The sequence below is a fragment of the Budorcas taxicolor genome, chromosome 15 (assembly GCF_023091745.1).
Source record: "Budorcas taxicolor isolate Tak-1 chromosome 15, Takin1.1, whole genome shotgun sequence".
NCBI lineage: Eukaryota > Metazoa > Chordata > Mammalia > Artiodactyla > Bovidae > Budorcas > Budorcas taxicolor.
In genome coordinates, this window is record NC_068924.1 from 23,734,076 (window position 1) to 23,752,382 (window position 18,307).

General features: G+C 39.0%; 1 protein-coding gene across 1 annotated transcript in view; it reads right to left on the reverse strand.

The window, feature by feature from the left end:
- Positions 1-924: 924 nt before the first annotated feature.
- ZW10 (zw10 kinetochore protein) overlaps positions 925-18,307 on the reverse strand; it is a 36,100-nt gene continuing 18,717 nt past the window's right edge. Inside the window, exons 8-16 of the mRNA XM_052652775.1 lie at positions 18,105-18,268; positions 17,033-17,215; positions 12,606-12,844; positions 9,846-9,917; positions 6,981-7,150; positions 6,008-6,138; positions 5,253-5,384; positions 4,287-4,489; positions 925-1,480 (exon numbers count right to left, since the gene is read on the reverse strand). Coding sequence (XP_052508735.1) covers positions 1,360-1,480; positions 4,287-4,489; positions 5,253-5,384; positions 6,008-6,138; positions 6,981-7,150; positions 9,846-9,917; positions 12,606-12,844; positions 17,033-17,215; positions 18,105-18,268 — 1,415 coding nt within the window. The 3' untranslated portion in view covers positions 925-1,359. The remainder of the gene's footprint in view (positions 1,481-4,286; positions 4,490-5,252; positions 5,385-6,007; positions 6,139-6,980; positions 7,151-9,845; positions 9,918-12,605; positions 12,845-17,032; positions 17,216-18,104; positions 18,269-18,307) is intronic.

Below are 18,307 nucleotides of genomic sequence, written 5' to 3' on the forward strand. Positions count from 1 at the left end.
ATGAAAAAACACCAGCCTTCTTTCTAATTCTTTCTTCTATGACCTCTAAATAGGTAAAAGGAAAACTCAGCAACCAGAATGTCTAGTGGCTGAGCCCGAACTAAGAACAAGGGGAAGCGGGAATAATTGAAGGCAGTTTATTCTATGCATGCGGGGACTGAGGGGCTGAAGCCTGAGGAAGCAGGCCACTGCATTGAAATCTTCCTCCAGACAAAACTTTCTCCAAGGCGCACACACGTGACACTCTTCTTCTTTTCACAAGAGGAAATCATAGCTCTGCATGAAGAGATACAATCCAGAGTTCTACAGAGAATAACTTCAATCTAATATAAACCTCCAATGGCTGGAGAGTTACAAACACAGAAATTTGAGCTGTAGGATTAACCACGTTCACCAAACAAAGGATTAGGCTGTAGAACCCAGAGTTCGCGCCTCACAGCACGTACATACCGAAGGCACACTGGCAATTTAAAACCTTTGCCATTGATAGGTACAGAAACAGTGGAATTTGAGAAGACAAAAAAAAAAAAGAAGAAGAAAAGAAAATCCAATTAAAAAAAAAATAGAATTTAGTCTGGGAATTCCCTGGCAGTCCACAGGTTAGGACTCTGCACTTTCAGTGCCTACAGCCTGGGTTCAATCCATGGTCAGGGAACTAAGATCCTACGAGCCGTGTGCAAGGTCAGAAAAAAAAAAAAAAGCATTTAGTTGAAACAGCAAAAAGTGCCCAAAATTTATACTAAAAGAAAGTCTTAGGGGTCCTAAGAATGTTGAGAAATTATCAGAGAGTATCCTGAAGAAGGAAGATAAGTCAGTGAGTCCTCTGTGAGGATCATAAATGTCAATAAAAAGAATGGCACAAAAGACAGGAAAACTTGATGGCCTCCTTTGTTAAGCTCCCATATTATTAAAGACACTCACCCATAACTCTGAAAATCATTATTTATTGGAAAGAAAAATTAAAAGCAGTCTCTTTAATTCCCACGAGACCAAATATAGTTCCCTTGCCCTCCAAAATAAATCTCCCATCCCTCACATATTCATTATCCTGACTCTTGGAATCTCCTGGATTCCTTGATCCAAGGCCAGGGCTTATATTTTCAATAGATACAGTCCCCAGACCCTGGGAGCAACATGAAATAACGTCACCCTAGAGTTTCTTATCATGAGAGGGTGGCTGAAAAGTCAACAACTTGGGGTACTTCATTTGATATCTGAACATACAGGCCAGGAGGTAAGGCGTTCTTGGGTGAAATCAAACTTCCACAATAGATCAGTGATTCCAAGAAGTCTTTAAAGGAGTGATTACGCCAAGAGGAATCCACCGGGTCAAGACATGGCCTTCTCAGGAAGATGGAGCTATTTAATCTTAGCAAGGGTGGCTGCTCTTCTTTCTGTGTTCTGGAATAAGGCACGAATTAAAGCTTTTACTTCACTGGAAGAGAATGCAGTTGCCAAGGGCCCTTTTCCATCTGCCCACCTACAAAATAAAAAAATACAATTTCTATTTCCTACTAAGTATAAGCAAAGTTTTTAAATTGCTTACTTGATTCCAAACATGTATTTGTTTAACTCATTATTGACCAGGGGATTTTTGCAGAAACTACTGCCTGTGCCCAGTGATTTGTTATATAAATAACACTGATTTAATAATGTGTTAAAATGGAAATAAAACAAATTCTGGCATTTTCCCCCTTCTTGATGAGCCTGCCACTCAGTATCTTTAACATCTGCTTCTTGGCTGCATTTTGGTATCAGCATAGACAGATGAAGAGACCAAGTTAGAAAGATAAAAACTCTTCTCCTTTATTCTACACTCGCTAAGCCCGTTTAAACTTGACAATTATGACCACATGCTCACAGGGTTATATAGAGAAATGGGATTTGTAACTACTTTAAAAAGTGAACCACAGGCAGCACATTTTAACTGACAAAGAATAGGCACAAAATAATATGTATAAAATCACAAAAAAATCAGTAGAAAAAAGGGTAAAAAACATGAACAGCTCACAGACAGAAAGAACAAAAACTAACTGTTACCAGTGGGGAGAGGGAATTTAGAGGTAGGGGACTAAGAGGTACAAACTAATAAAATAAATTACAAGGATATATTGTACAACACAGTGAATACAGCCAATAATAACTATAAAGGGAGTATAACCTTTAAAAACAGAATCACCATATTGTAGACCTGTAACTTAATAATATTATGCATTAAAATGCTTTTTTTCCACAAAAAGGCACAGATTTTTCAATATTAAAAAAATGAATAGGCATTTTACAATAGAAAAAAAAAGATCACTAAAAAGATGCTCAATGTCATTAGAATTTAGGGAAATACAAATTGAAAGGACAGTGAGCTACCGTTTCATAGCAACTAGCCTAGGAAAAAATTTCAAGTCTGATAATACCAAATACTGGTGAAAATGTGAAACAACAGAAGAAATAAACTATGAAATATGCAACTATAAGATAAATAAGTCACAGGGATATAACATACCCATAAGGAAAACAGTCAATATTGTAACAACTTTGGTGATGGATGGTAACTGCTATTACTGTGGTGATCACTTCATAATGCATAGAAATATCAAATCACTATGTTTTAAACAGGAAAGCAATATAATATGTTAATTATAATTTCTTAAAAGAACCATGACTATTCTCAGAATATGACAGCAGGGCATATGAACTGTAGCTACACACACTTTCATGAATGAATTTTCTAATCAAAAGAAGCAAGTTATAGAAGATTCCATTAACAGGAAGTTCAAAAACAGGCAAGTCTAAAATTTATATTTAGGGATATGTACGAATGTGGTAAAACTATGAAGAAAAGCAAGGAGATAACACAAAATTCAAGACAGTTACCTCTGGGGGTGGGGGAACCATTTGGGGAATAGCACATAAGGGTCTTCAAAGGTAATGATAATATTTTTCTTAAGTTGGGTAATAGGTATGCAAACATTTATTTTACTCTTTTTTTCTTTAGACCTGTGAATATGTTATATATACTGTACTCCTTCATAGGTATTTTTTTTTATTTTTAAATGTTAAAACTACACAACTAGAGATAGTTACTTTGGTAAAAAAAAAAATTTCTCAATTAGTTTTTATCCTTATATCTACTGAAATAGATATAGAGGGGAGGAGAAACATCTTCCTAGGCAGAAGAAAAGAAGCTGAGATATATCAGTATTATAACTGTTCTTAGAACAGTATTATAACTATTCTTATAACAAAGAATTAATGATCATTCTTGGGCTGCAAGAGGGCCCTTTTAACAGCAGAAACAAAATTTCTCATCTGCTGCCCTCTGGAGTCTTATCTGAAGACATAACCCACCAAGGACTTGTAAACAACAGATGAATCAATTGAAGTTTGTACTAAGTGCAGTTAGAGGTCTTCTGAGGTGATTTTGTTTTTTTCAAGCAAAAATTGCATTTACCTTGTTTAAGAATGAATAGTATTTGCTGGGAACAACTCAGACACATCGAGGATAGCTAGTCTAATATACTTGGGCATCTGTAATAAACCAACCTGAATCAGCTAGACAAGTAGCTATAGAGATGGATACGGACCTTAACGCCTATTCAGTGCGTTCTCTATGCAAGGTTATGCGTGCTTGTTAATCATATACCAAGACAATAATTAAAGCATCCATGGATATGCAACTAGCCAATATCGATCCTGTTTTGCACAGTATCAATGACCTTCACACACTCAACAGGATACAACAAAGAACAAAATTACAGAGCATAGCAATGTCAACTGATGGTGCTGAGAGAAAACAACATCCATTGTATTTAAGAAAAGATGAATCCTTTCTATGTGTGTGGTACTGAATCCCTGTAGAACAACTCCTGCTCAATCAAACAATGGTTTAATGCTGAATATTCTTACAGGTAAAAGTCACTTCTCTATTAACATGTCAAAATCGATCTTAAAATGCATCCACTGTTGGTTAAAATGGGCAAGAATTTCCATCTAGGTGTCCGAAGATTGCACTTCTTGTAAGTGCAAGATCACTATCCGTAGAGCATGACAAAACAACATGCTCAAGACAAAAAATAACAGAAGCAAGAAGTCCTTATATTATCAAATATGAACAGTGGTCATGAGATCCACACTACAACAGGCCATGCAAAGGCCCCAGTTACTGCTACTCGATATGAAACTTTCCTGAGAAACATTAAGAAACAGAGAAAAGCACTGCCTTTGATGGCACTAATATTCTCTTACAGTTGTGAAGACATAAATAAATCCTACAGAAGGGTTTTACCCACCGATCCCCAATTTCTTGCAAACTGGCTTGTAGCATCATCATCAGTTCTTTGAAAGGCATCCATTTTGACACGTAGACTGGAACCTCTTCTTGGTATTTCTTATTCTTGTTTTCTTCAGACAGAGGTGCAAATACTTGAGGTCCTTCATCCACCACTGTTTTGCACAAGGAATACAATCTGTCACCGTCTTCGGTAGAGATGTCCTGATTTTGCACAAAGGGAACACGACAAAACAGAATTGGACCAGTTTAGTGGTAAGAAAAAAGCAGATCTTTGGTGCAAGCTATTCAGGGGGTCAGTGGCAGTAAGATGTTTTCCAACCAATTTAGCAGATCTTACTGATCTCATCAGTTCTGACAATACTCCCCAAACTAGAATGACACGCAATAGGTTTCAACAGATTGTTGGTAATTTCATTTGCCTGCATGAAAGAATCCGTTTCTCCAGTAGAAAGTGGTGCAGCGTGCTGCAAAGCAGGGAATCTTATTACAGGGGTTTAGCCAATCTCTACTTTAGAGGAATCAGCTCGCAGAGTCCAGGCAACTCTCCTGCAGGATCACACATATAGTCCCAAGGTCAACAGAGTGCTGGTAAAGTGGTGCCTGCACAAGGCTGCATTCTATCTTACTAAATTAGAGTATTTGATCCACTCACTTATTAAGTATACAACTTCACACTCTGTATTTTGGGAGCACTGCCCTATTTCCAGGCTCCTCACTCATAATTTACACAGATGCCAGGTGGTATCAGCCGTATAATCCTACTTTCTTAGATAGGAAGGACAGAGATTAGCAAGACTCCAGCAAAACAGAATTAAGACAAAAGTAAGAAAATAACAGTATAATGATTTAGACATGAAACATGAACAATTTCTTCTACCATCTGTGTTGACTAAAAATGAGGCATCAACATCATTTGGAAGAACAACTGCAGCTCAAGTCTGGAGAGGCGTCTAGTGGCCCTTACCTCCAGGGCAGTGATCCTGCCAATGATCTCGGAGACCGCTGTGTTGAGTAAAGTCCCCATAGCCTTGCAATATATGTTCACCGGCAGGACATCCTGCCACACAACTCCCAGTCTCTTTAGCTGGTGCAGTACCTGTCAGAAAAACACAGATCTTTACATGGAACAGAGGTTGTTACAACTCACATTTTCCTAGATTTACATTTACCATTTCTGTGTGTGTGGAAGAAGAGGTGTTATATAAGTGAGGTAAGGCCATTCAGAACACATGTTTCTCGAATATTTCACCCTAGTGATATCCTTGCTTGATGAAAAATACTTACCCTGTGGACAGGAAAACTGGAGTAAAAACGTTAGTCACTTAAGAGAGAGAAGCATTTTTTATTAAGATGAAAGCTAGTATTTCAAACTTCTCAAAGTTTATGGGTTAAAACACTGGGTTGGTCAAAAAGCTCATTTGGGTTTTTTGCAACATCTTATGGGAAAACCCAAACGAACTTTTTGGCCAGCCCAATACTTGCAATGGCAGACTTATTAGATAACTAGGAGCACCACTGGCCTGATGGGAAGACAGCTTCCTATTGACTTGGTGGGGCAGGGGAAAGGCCACCAACGTGACTAGAAAAGGTGGCCACATTTCCACAGGGAGTTGTGGGGAATCAACTGAGCTACTTTCCATGTACACTTTGCTGCTTGAAAACAAGTAGGAAGCATCTAAAGAAAGAACATGAACTGCAGAGGTAACAACAGCTCCCCACCTGCCGCACCGCTTTACTTGCTGCAGAATAACTGTCCTCATCGTCCATGTTTGAAAAGTTTCTAGCACTTGACAATCTTTCCAGGAGTTCTACTTTCTGTGCCCGCATCTGGGCCAGAAAACACTCTGTCCCTGCGACAAGAAAAGAGAATAAAGAATTCTGAGCATTGTTCAATTACACACAGGGTGGAAGAGGAGAAACAAGATGGAACCTGGTATCTGTTTTTGCCTATTTGAAAACAACTGCTTGTTAGTTAACATAAGGTAGCCCTAAGGTTATGATTAATAAAAATACCACTTCTAATACATCAGCCAGTCCCTCTAGGCCCATCCTCAGAACAGTCAGCTTTTTTCAACAGTCTATCCAGAGTCAGATAAGAAAGACTACCTCTACAGTAGAAGCCACTGCTTATTTTTCTGATGTATCTACACTACCTCAGGGGGAAGTCAGGAACTGAAAAGCTAAGTAAATGATACAGATTCTCTGCTTTTCCTAGGCTATCATTACAGTAAACATACTGATATCCCATATTTCTTTTGATTTTTAATAATCAGGAGTAAAGCTAAGGGAGGTAGAATAGAAGGGAGCTGGTGTGAGGTTTTGCAAACAAATAAGCACTGACATCAGTGACTCTTACGAACAATGCTAACAGGACTGTCACGCTACACCTCTTAGGACATGTCACTCTACTGACATAACTCTAATTTGGTGAATTCACCACACACCAGCAATGCAGTTTGGAACTCTAAAGTACCACAGAATCATGTCATGAAAAAGTAATGCTTTCAGAAGATTTCATTCACTTCATAAAGCTAAACAACTGGGAACACCTGCAAATTAAATGCCCCTTCTCTTCCAATATAGCTCAGGGACCACCATCTAATTTCAAACAGGTCTCATTTGTAAATTACAAAGATACCAGTCTGATAAGCTGCATTATCAAAATGCTTTCCTACATTTAAGGCATCATTACCAAGTCTCCGGAAGCCAGGTACAAGGTCCACAAAAGTAGTAGTGCCGTCGCACAGAATGGGGGCAAGACGCAATCTGAACTGATGCCCAAGGGTTAGCAAGTGGTGAGCAATATACATACAGTTGTTGTGGTGAATGGCAGCCAACTGTGGCAGTTTTTGAAGGTTCTCCCTAGGTCAGGAGGAAGCGAAGGAAAAAAAGAAATCACCTGTTATTGAAGTTGACTCTTCTAAGTATTAATCATTGTCTACTGTATAAATGTTATACGTAACACGTAAACTCATCACTCCCACTCCCACGCAGTGAGTTTGTTCTGCTTGCATGAGACCTTCTTCAATAAAACTAGCCCAGTGATTAACAAGAAAGAAAGAGCAAGGGAATGGATGTTTACCTGTGTCACCTCTTTGTACAAGAAGCCTAGAATAGCTATACATAATTCCCTTAAAATTGAACACTGCAAAGTCTTTTGAAATATAGATTTGCTTCCTCTTTCTCCAAACTCCTGTTTCATTTATACAATGAAGCACTTAATTATTTTCCAATTCACTAGTTTTCAAAGATGGCTGCAGATTAGAGACATCTGAGAAAGTTTAAAAATATAGATGCTTAGACTTCACTCTCCAAACAGAACACAATCTGAGTGAAATCAGGGCATGTATATATTTTAAAATCCCCCAGGTGATTTTAAATTTTCATAAAAGATTAAAAATCAGTTTTCATTCGTCTGCACATATTAGTCTATCTGCCTAGCTTGGGAAGACAGCTTGTCTTAAACCTCTGCTACATATCCACTTGCAGTCATTCAATTAAAACTTCCTGGTTTTCAATTAAAACTTCCATTCCATGTCAGGCTAGAATATACAAAGTTGGAAACTAACAACCTAAGACAGTTGTCCCCACTTTGGGCTACACGTCAGAATCATCACAGGGCTTTAGAAAACAGAGATATCTGAGTCTTAAATCACACCTATACATCAAAATCTCTACAATTAGGGCCTAAGCAAATATATATATTCTCAAAGGTCCATGAAAGAGTCTAAAACATTGCCAAAGCTGAGAACGCTAATCTAGAACAGTGGTTCTCAAAGTGTGGTTCCCTGGCAAGAAAATAGCAGCATCACCTGGAAATCTGCTAAAAAGTCTAGGCTTTATCCCAACCCTGCTGCTGAAGCTGAGTTCCAATACTTTGGCCACCTGATGTGCAGAGCCAATTCACTGGAAAAGACCCTGATGCTAGGAAAGACTGAGGGCAGGAGGAGAAGGCTGTGGCAGAGGATGAGATGGTTGGACAGCACCACTGACTTGATGGACATGAATTTGAACAAACTCTCGGAGACAGTGAAGGACCAGGAAGCCTGGCGTGCTGCAGCCCTCGGGGTCTCAAAGAGTTGGACATAACGACCAAACAACGTTACTGCAGCCCTACTGAGTCAGATATCTGGGGCATGAAATCTGGTAATCTGTATTTTACCAAAGTTTCCTGGTGATTCTGAAACACACTAAAGTTTGTAAACCACTGGTCTAGCAGAAAGTTCTCAGATCATACAAACGGGGAAAACAACAAACCTAACTCCACCCCAGTGTGAAAAATGTTTCTAAGCACAAAAAGCTCTAAGCCAACTGTCTTTGAATCCCCAAGGACATGGCTATCAACTGACCTGAAGGTGTTTTCTCTTTTCCTTTACCTAACTAAGTAGAAAGTGAACTAAAAGTTTTAAGCCACAGCAAAGAGAATACAAATAAAAATAGTAAGTTTACAATAAATAAGTGGTCTTTTAGAACAAAATAATTGGGCCTACTTAAAAACATCTCAATTGTTCAAAAATCTATAAACATTAAACTAACCTTTTCTTTGAAACCAGAGTTCCTGACTTGAGGAATAGCTTTGCTGACATATTACTTAAAATATTTATAAAGCCATTCAAAACACTTTATTTGGATGATAGAGAGAACTCCTGGAGGCTTAAATATTAACTTATCAGCTTAATATGAAAAGAAACTTTAAAAACCCAAGATGTGAGGTAAATACAGCCTAATATCACTAAGAAGAGCAGCTGTGTGTGTGTGCTAAGTCACATGCAGTCTCTCTTAGAAATGTTGATCCATGTCCTTGCGGTGGGGTGAGAAGGAGAAAAGGCGGAGGAAGATGGAGCAACTTCAATTATGTCCAACTCTCTGCAACCCTATGGACCATAGCCCACCAGGCTCCTCTGTCCATGGGATTCTCCAGGCAAGAATACTGGAGTGAGTTGCCATGCCCTCCTCCAGGGGATCTTCCCGACCCAGGGATCAAACCAGCATCTCTTAAGTATCCTGAATTGGCAGGCAGGTTCTTTACCACTAATGCCACCAGTTATTAAGTCTGCAAAGCTATGAATGCCAAGGAAAAAATGTGGGATGTTTACTATATAGCAATATGGAGCGATAGATGACCTTTTTGTTTTGCAACCAAGTAAAGTGAGACAGTTTTGAAAATACCTACCATCACTAATAGGGTAAAAGTTCTCTTGAGTTTTCAAATCTGTCTCACCTACTATACTACAGATGAAATGACAACCCACTCCAGTGTTCTTGCCTGGAGAATCCCAGGGACAGGGGAGCCTGGTGGGCTGCTGTCTATGGGGTTGCGCAGAGTTGGACACAACTGGAGTGACTTAGCAGCAGCAGCAGCAGCATAGTACCCTTATTAATTTATTAGTAAATGACTGATGTTCTTTAAACATGTATTCTAAATGGTTTATTGCACTGTATTGTGAATTTTAGCAGCCAATTATCTTAGGTGGGAATATGAAGTTACTGTTTTAACCTGACTCAAAACATTTTAAGCCCGCAGTATTATACAGAAGTCAGACACAGTGGCACTTACTTGTGATATGTTGGTACAACATCATGGAACAAATGGAAGATATTCCTCACTGAGTAGAAAAGTTGAACAGCACTAAAAAGAAAACACAGTTTCAAGAGAAATGCATAAGGATATAAAGGCAGTGAGAAAAAAAATTCAAAGTCAGTGCACCTTAAATGAGAGTCCCCCACTAAGACTACAGCTGGAGAGACAAAGCTAAGTCTACAGCTAAGACTACAGCTGCCTTGGTCACTGCTGAGAACACCATTCCTCTGGATGGAATGAATTCTCAGCTAGGAGTTACCAACTGAACTGCAGGTCTGAAAACCTGGGCCCATTCACAGCGTTAAGAGCAGTGACGTTCAACCCAAAGCCTCTTTTCCATTTATCAATTTGTGTTCTGCCAGGACTCCGAGTATCCCTTCAGTAACGAATGGAGCTAAGCCTCAGCAAATGTCACCTGCTCACTGGCTCACTCTGCAAAGGGCAAGGCATCAATAAAGGCACTCACTGGTGCTGTCAGGGCCAGTCTGCCTTCAGCCTCCACCTTTTCTCCTTCTCACCCCAACGCAAGGACATGAATCAACATTTCTAGGAGAGAATCCAACCTCAAGATCTCTTGCCCTTTAAGTCTGGTCTTAGAACATCTGAAAATTATTATTAAAAAGCTCTCAGAGCAAATAAAAGGCTCATGGAGCTTACTTCTACATAAGACTAACTAAAACTATGTACCCTGAGTAAGTCACAGGAATTCCACCAATGATTATTAAAAATTAGTCATGGTTCACTATACACCAAAACACTGTTAAAACTTGATGACTATGATACCTGACTAAATTATTTCATTTTATTTTCATTGCACTGTTGCTGTTTGAAGTTTGATAGGAAAGTGGGTTGTTGTAGTTGTGTTTTTGTTTGTCCTATTAAAACTAATTTTTTGGTGAGAAGGATGTCCATAGACATTCAGTATACAAAACTGTTGTTTGGTGGGACTTCCCTGGTGGTTCAGTGGCTAAGTCTCTGCACTCCCAATGCAGGGGACGTGGGTAAGATCCCTGGTTAGAGAACCAGATCCCACAGTCCAAAACTAAGTTCGCATGCTGCAATGAAAGACCCAACAACTAAGACCTGGTGCAGCCCTTAAGTAAATTTAAAAATACACACACATACACACACAGATATCTATAGTTTGGTATTACCTTATGAAAAATTGCCTTGGATCCCTAACTTCTACTTGGGTATATTTCAGGTGAATGCCATGTAAAAATGCCTGCATACATACTCAGTCACTCAGTCATGTCCAACTCTTTGTGACACCATGGACTGTAGTCTGCCAGACTCCTCTGTCCACCGAATTTTCCAGGCAAAAATACTGGAGTGGGTTGCTATTTCCTACTCCAGGGGATCTTCTAGACCCAGGGATTAAACCTGCATCTCCTGTGTCTTATGCATTGGTAAGTGGATTCTTTACCACTGGGCCACCTAGGAAGCCCCATTCACTCCTATATTTATTCTGCCAAGTGAAAGGGAAAGTCACTCAGTGCCCAACTCTTGTGACCCCATGGACCATACAGTTCATGGAATTCTCCAGGCCAGAATACTGGAGTGGGTAGCCTTTCCCTTCTCCAGGGGATCTTCCCAACCAGGGATGAAACCCAGGTCTCCTGCATTGCAGGTGGATTCTTTACCAGCTGAGTCAAAGAGAAGCTCTTATTATGCCAAAAGAGTATATATATAATTCCCTTCACATGTATTACATTTTTCTCCCTCCTTATATTTAAAACCAGACAGACTTGTGAATATAATGATTCATTGAAGTCACAGAAGTCTTTTAGTATGCATGTTCTTTCTGGAACAGAATAAAGGGGTTTGTTTATACATGGGGATTAAAACTTCAGAAGTCCCTTGGAAGATGCAATTTGATTAAGTCAAGCCCTAACTGAAACTGCTTTCCTATGAGAATGTAAAATAAAAAACTATGATATACAGATTCAAACTAAAGAGGCTGTGGAAAACCCACTCTATGATCAACTTGGGCTATAGCCTACCGTCGTCTCCTCAGTCTGGTTCAGGAGTAGGGGAAGAAGCCTACTAAACAAAAAGAGATTCAAATATGGAAGTATGTGGGATTGAGTTTAGGTATCTTGAATATAATGTTGATTAGAAGAAATCTTCTGGAAAGGGAGAAGTCAGAACTTTGGTGCATTTCATTCTTTTCCTTCTACCTTTGGCTGCCCAACAAACTATTACTGCTTAAAATTAGTATTTAAAATATAAATTAATTAGGAACTAGATTTCAAAAGGTAAAATGAATGTTAGGCTAAAGAGCCAGAGCACGCTGAAGCAGACGGTACAACTATCACTATGGCCACCACCACCAATGCTAATTAACACTTGAGTATTAATTATTTCCCAGGGAGCACTCCATGCTCTTCACAAGAGCTTTCTCATGTAATACCACTCAAGTCAAATAAAAAGTTGAAAGTAAAAAGTTAAAGAGCTTTTTGTTAAAAAGGCATTAACAATTTTTAATGTCAAATCCATTTGGCCATCCACATATATGATTTTATTTCTCATACTTTGCTGTAAGACTATATGTTGTTATAAGTAAAAGTTAATTACCAATACATATCTGTGTGCTATACTGATTCTTTAGGGAAAAAATATTAACTAATAGGATAAGAAAACCCAAGAATTCCAGTTAATTTTCTTAATAACTGTCTAGTTTAGATACACATTTAACCAAGTCATTGCCATTTTCAGATAACTCAGAACTCATACCATTGATCACTGCTGGTTGTTGCCTCCAGTAAAGTCTGATAGGCAAGTTCCATTAATTTCTTCACAGATTCACTGATGCGACATGTGGGCAAAGAAAAGGAATGTTGGTCCAACGTATTCTCAGGCTCTAAATTCGCCGCTTCATTGTACTGAGCTGTGGACACTTTCTGTACTTGTAGCTTGTCGTCCTCATTAGGACGAAGTAAGTCTGGTACACTTATCTTAGAAGCAGGAGTAATCTAAGAGTCAAACACAGAAAATGCATTGTCCTCAGAATAATCCAGATGCATGCAGATGGTGAGGAGTAAGATACTGACCGCTTCCATCACAATTAAGCTGTGGATCTAGAGAATAATTTCAAGATATGCGTGAATTTGGCAGTACTTTAATGACTGCTCAATCTTGGGTGAAAGGATGTCATAAGGAATAAGCAAGGCCCTTTACTGGGCCATTCTTTTCATTCTGTGCATTCTTACTCTTGGTGGAAACAACAAAGCTGTGAAACTGACCCAGGATTTTACGTAAATGAAAGGACCTTCAAAAAATCCTCTTTCTCAGATTAGACTATTGGATTAATGCACACCAGTATGACTTTGTGTTCCACTGTCATTAAATTATTTCCCATTAGAAACATGTCTCAGCTTAGCCAAAGAAACAACACATTCAAGCTAGCTTATGTTGCTCTTAAAAACAAAATTCCAAACAAAATCCAAAAACGTTCCCTCCATTTACACTGAATGAGAATTCCCAGATTTGGTGAAAACTAAAGAGAAGAACGGGGCTTCCCTGGTGGCTCAGCAGTAAAGAATATGGCCTGCAATGCAGGAGACACTGGTTTGATTCCTAGGCTGCGAAGACCCCTGGAGGAGGGCATGGGAACCCATTCCAGTATTCTTGCCTGGAGAATCCCACGGACAAAGAAGGCTCCACAGGGTCGCAAAGAGTTGGACACTAAAGCGAGTGAGCACACACACACAAAGGGAAGAATACTAGGCCTCTAGTCTGGAAACATCAGTGATATTTTCTACCCTAACTTTAAACAAAGTCATTTAACCTCTCTTGACCTCAATTTTTTCATTGCAATATGAAGAAATTGCACTAAAATAATGGGTTTCAAATCTTGCTTCTCAAAGATGCTTCAGGAGCCAAAAAAAAGTGGGGTGGGGGGGGGGCGGGGATTAAGCAGGTGGAAGAAGCAGCAGATTCCTACCTCAAGAAGAGCTGCTCTGCTCAGCACATACTGGACCTCTATGGAAAATTTCTGAAAAAGTTTAAGTGTTTTTCAAGTCTTAAAAAAACATAAAGTCATCAGACTTGCCATCTATATATAAAATTTGTATAACATCTATTTTATAGGGCTGTTATAATGTTTCAATGAGAATACAAATATCACAACCAGGGAAGGTGCCACTGGCATTGAGTGGGTAGAGGCTAGAGATGCTATTGAACATCCTTCAGGACAGGCCCCAGAGCAAAGAATTATCTGGTCCCAAATGTCAACAGTGGCATTGCTGAGAAACTCTGATCTAGAGGAAGTGCCATCATTAGGATTTGGATATTTTGGAGGAAAACACAGTCTTACAGAATGTCAGAACTAGTTGAATAGGGAGTACAGAGATTATCTAGTTCAATTCTGTCACGTTACATAAAAGGAAACTGAGGTCCAACAAGGCTAAAAGATTTAGCCCAGAGTCACAAAGCAATCTAGTAACAATCTTATTTATAACAAGGAGTTATGACAGAGCTATTGGGATATATATTAATTCATTCACTAAATATTTACTGAGCACTAAGTACACAGTAGTAGGCACCAGGTATATTCTTGATGCTAGAGGTACAACAAAGATAAACAAATGCTAATGGTAAGCAAAACAGTAAAGAACAAAACAAACTGGAAAAAAGAAACCAACCCTCCCCACATAGAGCGTATTTTCTAGCAGGGAAAAACAATAATTCAAACAAAATATTTATTGACAATAACATGAAATGAAAGTCACTCAATCGTGTCCGACCAACTCTTTGGGACCCCTCAGACTATATAGTTCATGGAATTCTCCAGGCCAGAATACTAGAGTGGGTAGCCTTTCCCTTCTCCAGGGGATCTTCCCCACTTAGGGATTGAACCCAGGTCTCCCGCATTACAGATGGATTCGTTACCAGCTATGCCACAGGAGAAGCCCAAGAATACTGGAGTGGGTAGCCTATCCCTTCTCTAGAGAATCTTCCCAATCCAAGAATCAAACCTGAGTCTCCTGCACTGCAGGCAGATTCTTTACCAACTGAGCTACCAGGGAAGAAAGTCAAAGCAAGAAAAGAGTTTAAGAAATAGGGGAAGGCTTCCCTGATCGCTCAGATGGTAAAGAATCTGCCCACAACGCAGGAGACCCTGGTTCAATCCCTCGGTCAGGAAGATCACTTGGAGAAGGGAATGGCTACCCAATCCAATATGCTTGTCTGAAGAATTCCATGGACAGAGGAGCCCAGGAGCTATAGTTTATGGGGTCACAAAGAGTCAGATACAACTGAGTGACTCTCAGTGGTAAAGAATCCGCCTGCCAACGCAGGAGACACGGGTTCGATCCCTGATCCACAAAGATCCCCTTAGTTGCAGAGCAACTAAGACTATGCACCGCAAGTATTGAGTCTGGACTCCAGAGCCTGGGAGCCACAACTGCTGAAGCCTGCAGGCCTAGAGCCTGAGTTCTGAAACAACAGAAGCCGCTGCAATGAGAAGCCCGCACACTCTAACGAGAGAGCAGCCCCCACTCACTGCAACCAGAGAAGAGCCCACACAGCAAAGAAGACCGAGCACAGCCAAAAATAAAAACAAGTACATACATAACTTTTTTAAAAAAGAAATAGGGGGAGGTTACAGTTTTAACAGTGGTCAGGTAACCTCCCTGGTGGTCCAGTGGTTAAGACTCTGTGCTTCCAATGCAAGGGTGGGGCGTGTGTTTGCTCCCTGGCTGGGGAACTAAGATCCCACATGCTGAGCAGTGCAGCTAAGGAAATATTTTTTAAAATAATGAATTTTTTAAAAAAAGTAAAATAGTGATAAGGAAAGGGAGAAAGTCTATAGCAATATTCCAAGCAGAGGGGGAAAGAGGTTTCAGTTCTGCAGCCAAGCTGTCCTGGCAAATGAAGAGAGTGACTGAAGAGGAACGCTGTAGGAGATGCAGTCAGAGCGGCAACAGGGGACACATCACCCAGGGCCTTGCAGGCCACTGTAAGCCGACTGGGTCTTTCTCTGAATGAGATAGGAAGCCACCGGGCTTTGTGCATGAGAGTGACATAACTGACTTTCATGTAGAAACCCTGCAGCCCAGTTCCCAGTAGTGAGTGCTTTCCAGTTCCCCTCACATCCCCAGATTACACCAAAATGTGTTAATATCTGTGGGGCTCAAATGGCTAATTAAATATTTTACTGAAGCGGGCACTACAACAGGGTAACCCCAGGAGAAAGGGGCGTGCAGACAGCACAGAGGGGAGAAGAGCATGGTCCTCTCAGTGGTCACAGAAAAGCGGCTGAGGAATTTTCTAAGTGATTAGTTTAGTCTATGTCTTCTTTTAATCTAAATAACACTTATATTTGCTAAATATTATTTTATATATGCAAGATATTTTAAAAAAACAGAAAAACATACAGAATTATCTAAGGTCAAAGGAGTAAATTACTCTCAATGCAAATTATAATTTGTCCATGGATTTTACAGATAATTGTTTATACCATACAAAGATCGTATCTTTTGGTTTCCTTTTATTAACTTCACCTCTATTAGCCTAAGCAATGAAGTCAACATTTTCACAACAGGATATAATCTCTGGATTTAACAGTACCTGTCACAAAATTGCATATTAAAAATTCAAGTGATATGGGGAGGGAGGTGGGAGGGGGGTTCATGTTTGGGAACGCATATACACCCGTGCTGGATTCATGTCAATGTATGGCAAAACCTATACAGTATTGTAAAGTAAAATAAAGTAAAAATTAAAAAAAATAATAATAATAAAAATAAATAAAATAAAATAAAATGATTAAAAAAAAATAAAAAATAAAAAAATGAAAAATAAAACCCAAATCTACTGACTCCAAAAAAAAAAAAAAAAAATTCAAGTGATAAAGTCAAGAAAACTATAGGTTGATATACTCTATGATTTCAACAATAGTAATCCATTAAATTCATGTACACTTTTTCAATTTATACAACGCTTTTATGTGTGTTATCTTGCCTGGATCCCACAATACTCTATGAAAGAGGCAGATCTTAGGACCCCTTTCAAAATGAGAAAGCTAATGTTTAAGAAAATTAATAACTCACCTCAATAAACTCAGCAAATGTCATGTGCTCTTCCATTCTACCACAATCATCTCAAAAATAAGCTGCTTCCTAACTCAGTGTAATAAACTATAACCATCCCCCCCATACCTTCACAGTGTTGTGAATTTCAGAGGTCATTAGGTTTCTAGCCGCCACAATCACATCCTGACACTTCTTGTTAGCAAAATGAGAATTGATATTACGGGCATATTTCAGCAAATCAGTAGTATCTCCTTTTAAAAACCTCATCTCCTTTAAGGCATTTTCAAATTCTTCAGTGGATTGTATGATCTAAGAAAGAAATGCAAGAAAAAGAAAGAAAGTAAAGAATTATATACATATATTCCTTTTCAACATTAAAATTTCAAATCCAATGTACAGAAAAGAATAATGAGCAGATGGTTAAGTTTTAGAACAGACTATCCATTACTAGGTAGAAAATATTATACATTTTAACTCACCAGGAAGAGCATCTTCATTAGGAGTTTCTGACTCTGCTTAGTCGAAGTGCAACAAATTTTTTAGTAAATATACAGTCATCCCCCTCCCTTATCCTCAGTTTCAGTTACCCACAGTCAGCTATGGTCTGAAAATACTAAATGAAAAATTCCAGAAACAAACAATTCCTAAGTTTTAAATTGTGCGCTGTTCTGAGTAGCGTGATGAAACATCGCCCTATCCTGCTGTGTTTTACCTACAGGATATGAATCATCCTTTTGTACACAGCATATCCGTGTTATATACACTACCTGCCCATTAGTATAGAAAAAACACTGCACATACATCTACAGCTCAATACTAACCACAGGTTCACGTCTTCACTGAGGGTTTTAGAACATATCCCAAACATAAGGGGGGACTTCTGTACTTATTTTAGTGTTTGAGGAAACACTAGAAAGAAGCCAAAAAGTAAAGTATTGCCTAGTACCTACTAGAGCTGATACAAATATAAAAACAATTGTTTTTCAAAAGTACCTAATGAAAACATATTAACACTGAATAAGAAAGCATACTTCCCAATCAAAAGGCAGCAAGCCAGAAGAGAAATGAAGTTATAGGGAATTTGCATCCACACCTTATGAATAATTTTCTTAAAGAACAAATGATCTCTAAGATAAACAAAGGGCACTGACAAGACCCTGTAGTCTCCCCAAACCTTCAGTGACACCTCTGCTCTTACCTCTTCATACTGCTCTAACTTGCTGCTATTTGTCGGGATAGAATAAACCAAACAATCTTTAATAAGGCACTCAGATAGGTCCTCCCAGATTATGTCACCGAGCATCTCAGCCAGTGTGATCTTAGATGTCTTTAAATTTTCTAGGTCAGCATCAAGAGGTAAATCTGAAATCAAAAGAAAAAGTTTTAAACAAGAAGCTATTC